General features: G+C 40.5%; 1 protein-coding gene across 1 annotated transcript; it reads right to left on the bottom strand.

The window, feature by feature from the left end:
* Positions 1 to 1,103: 1,103 nt before the first annotated feature.
* LOC128699374 (larval cuticle protein A2B-like) lies at positions 1,104 to 2,400 on the bottom strand. The gene is made up of 4 exons (XM_053792048.2): positions 2,308 to 2,400; positions 1,815 to 1,913; positions 1,533 to 1,670; positions 1,104 to 1,411 (listed from the first exon to the last, which is right to left on the bottom strand). Exons 1-4 carry the CDS (start codon positions 2,317 to 2,319, stop codon positions 1,181 to 1,183), a joined length of 480 nt encoding a protein of 159 aa, XP_053648023.1. The 5' UTR covers positions 2,320 to 2,400; the 3' UTR covers positions 1,104 to 1,180.
* Positions 2,401 to 2,602: the final 202 nt, after the last annotated feature.

The following is a 2,602-nucleotide window of genomic DNA, read 5'->3' as shown; positions in this document are numbered from 1 at the left end:
TCCAGGTAAACTGGGGATTTCCGCCCACCAATGACTGTGCCCTCCGCCAGTATAAAAGCAGCAGCCGTCCTGCCTGTGGTCCAGAATTTTCACGACCACGGTGCTATTAACACCAGCTTCAAGGCTGAGGGCCTTATTACCTCATCTTTTGTATATACTTGTACTGTCTTCTGATCATGTCCTAGAATTTGTATTGATAAAGCCACTGGTTGGCGAAACATCTACAATAAAGATACCCAGATGTTGCACATGTGTCTAAATTTTTCAACTTGTCGGTATTGTATACCGTTCAATGTACAGCATCAACCTGGTTTATCAGGCAAGCACCAGACAAGCCTAGCCGGGGCCCAAAACTGTTCAACAGCCTCCCATTAAGCATTAGGGGAATTGCCAATAAACCCCTGGCTGCCTTCAAGAGAGAGCTGGACAGATACCTAAAGTCAGTGCCGGATCAGCCGGGCTGTGGCTCGTACGTTGGACTGCGTGCGGCCAGCAGTAACAGCCTAGTTGATCAGGCCCTGATCCATCGGGAGGCCTGGTCATGGACCGGGCCGCGGGGGCGTTGATCCCCGGAATAACCTCCAGGTAACCTCCAGGGCAAGGCTATGGAAGTAAGAAAGCTCAAGATCCGTTAAAGGTATATCATGGGTAAAGGTAAGGCTCTGCAGTATGAAAGTTGATCATGGTATGTGGCATGCATTGAAAAGAACACAAATGATGCATAGTTTTATTTCAAATAAAAAATCGGAAACAAGGACTAGTTGTGGTGTGTGTATATATATATATATAACAACACTGCGATTAAACTAGGATTGGAACCATGTCCTTTTGGTCCGCCCCTTGGTGAGCGAAAATCGCACATGACGCTCTAACCCACGGGACCACGCACAACTACAAGAATCACGCACCCAGCAGATTGCGTGGTTTTGTGGGTTAGAGCGTCATGTGTAATTTTCGCTTACCATGGGGCGGGCCAAAACGACATGGGTTCGAATCCTCGTTCGTGGTTTATATATATATATATATATATATATATATATATATATATATATATATATATATATATATATATATATATATATATATATATATATATATATATATATATAAACTTTTAACAATCTATTATAGGCAAGGCAAGTTGTGGCTGACACGATAGTTGGAGCTAGTGTGAGGCTTATTACTGGTATGGTGGCTGGGGCTTATATGAGGGTTCTGGTTCGTATGAGGGTTCTGGCTTGTATGAAGGCTCTGGTTTGTACGAGGGCTCGGGTCTGTATAAGGGTTCTGGCTTGTATGAAGGCTTCGGTTTGAAGGTGACAGCTGGACCGGACTTGTAAGGGTACTGGGCCTCTCCATGGTACTCTACGCCGGCTACATAACCCTTGTTATGGTCCGCCTCATAATTCACCTAGGATTAAGAAAATTGGTATTGGAGAACACAAAAAAAAGATAGTATGATTAGTAACCACTGTGTTTGGTGATATATTTCACGTTAGATCTCATAGAATGATAGTGTTAAAAACGCGTACCGTCTGCTTGCGTCCGTCTGGAAGGTCGACATTATAGGAGCCACGGACAGTCTTGCCGTCAGAATTCTCACTGTGGCCGAAGTTGGTGCCGGAGTAGTCGTCCTTAACATTGTATGCGAAGTTGTGTGGCATCCCTGGCTGCTCCAATGAAGGAATAGAAATGCTTTATATAAACATGTTTCTAGCATAAGTTTCATTAATATAAATTGGCAATAAAACTTGATTGATTTTATATACATATGTGAATTATATAAGGTGGTCACTGCAGTTAACATTACGTACTTCCTTATATCTAGTCTGGTATACAGGAGGGACATTGTATGGTTCTTGAGGGATTGCTTGAGCCACAGCCACCATAACCACCGCAATCACCGCCAGGACCTGTCCGAGAGGCGATAGTTTATGACACGAGTCACACATAGTGTAATCAGTCATAATGTAAGGAAGTACCTGGAAGTCTTTCCGTTATTATTAGCAAAATATAAATATAGTTCAGTATGCTTTATATGAAGCCAAAAGTAGAAATAATATTTTAATGCTATATTAGTACAGAATATAGTGTTGATGAATGTGTATTTGTTTATTAAAAAAAATCATAAAATTCCTAAATTATTTGTAAAAATGTATGTTAATATTTTCTCAGTGAATTGTAGAACCTATAATTAGAGTATTTAGAATGCAGTGAATAATTAGATACTTTTATATTTGTATTTAAAGTTATAAATAATTGAAATAAAAACTGAGTACGATTGTACAATAGTCTTTCACTGTCCACCTTTACAGTCATGTTGAATGTTGTTTAATGTACTCTTGGTGAGTGAGTAATGTGGGTGACCAGTCCGCCTTGCCTTTATACTAACCGTCCTCACTCGAGGGCTTACCTTTTCCCCCTCTCTCTTCACATCTGCTGTCTAATTGACGACCATCATACACATGTATGATGGTTTGTGTAGTTTCTAGTATTACTTAGAGAAAAGCCATTCACATAAACTTACGTCGTTCCGAGTGATGTTTTTGCTTTTACAGTGATCACAGTTAACTTTTAGTGGAAAGAATATTGCTTCAGCGAT

This window comes from Cherax quadricarinatus, chromosome 61 (genome assembly GCF_038502225.1).
Source record: "Cherax quadricarinatus isolate ZL_2023a chromosome 61, ASM3850222v1, whole genome shotgun sequence".
Lineage (NCBI taxonomy): Eukaryota > Metazoa > Arthropoda > Malacostraca > Decapoda > Parastacidae > Cherax > Cherax quadricarinatus.
The sequence above is the reverse complement of the archived record's forward strand: the minus strand, read 5'-3'. Positions and strand labels throughout refer to the sequence as shown.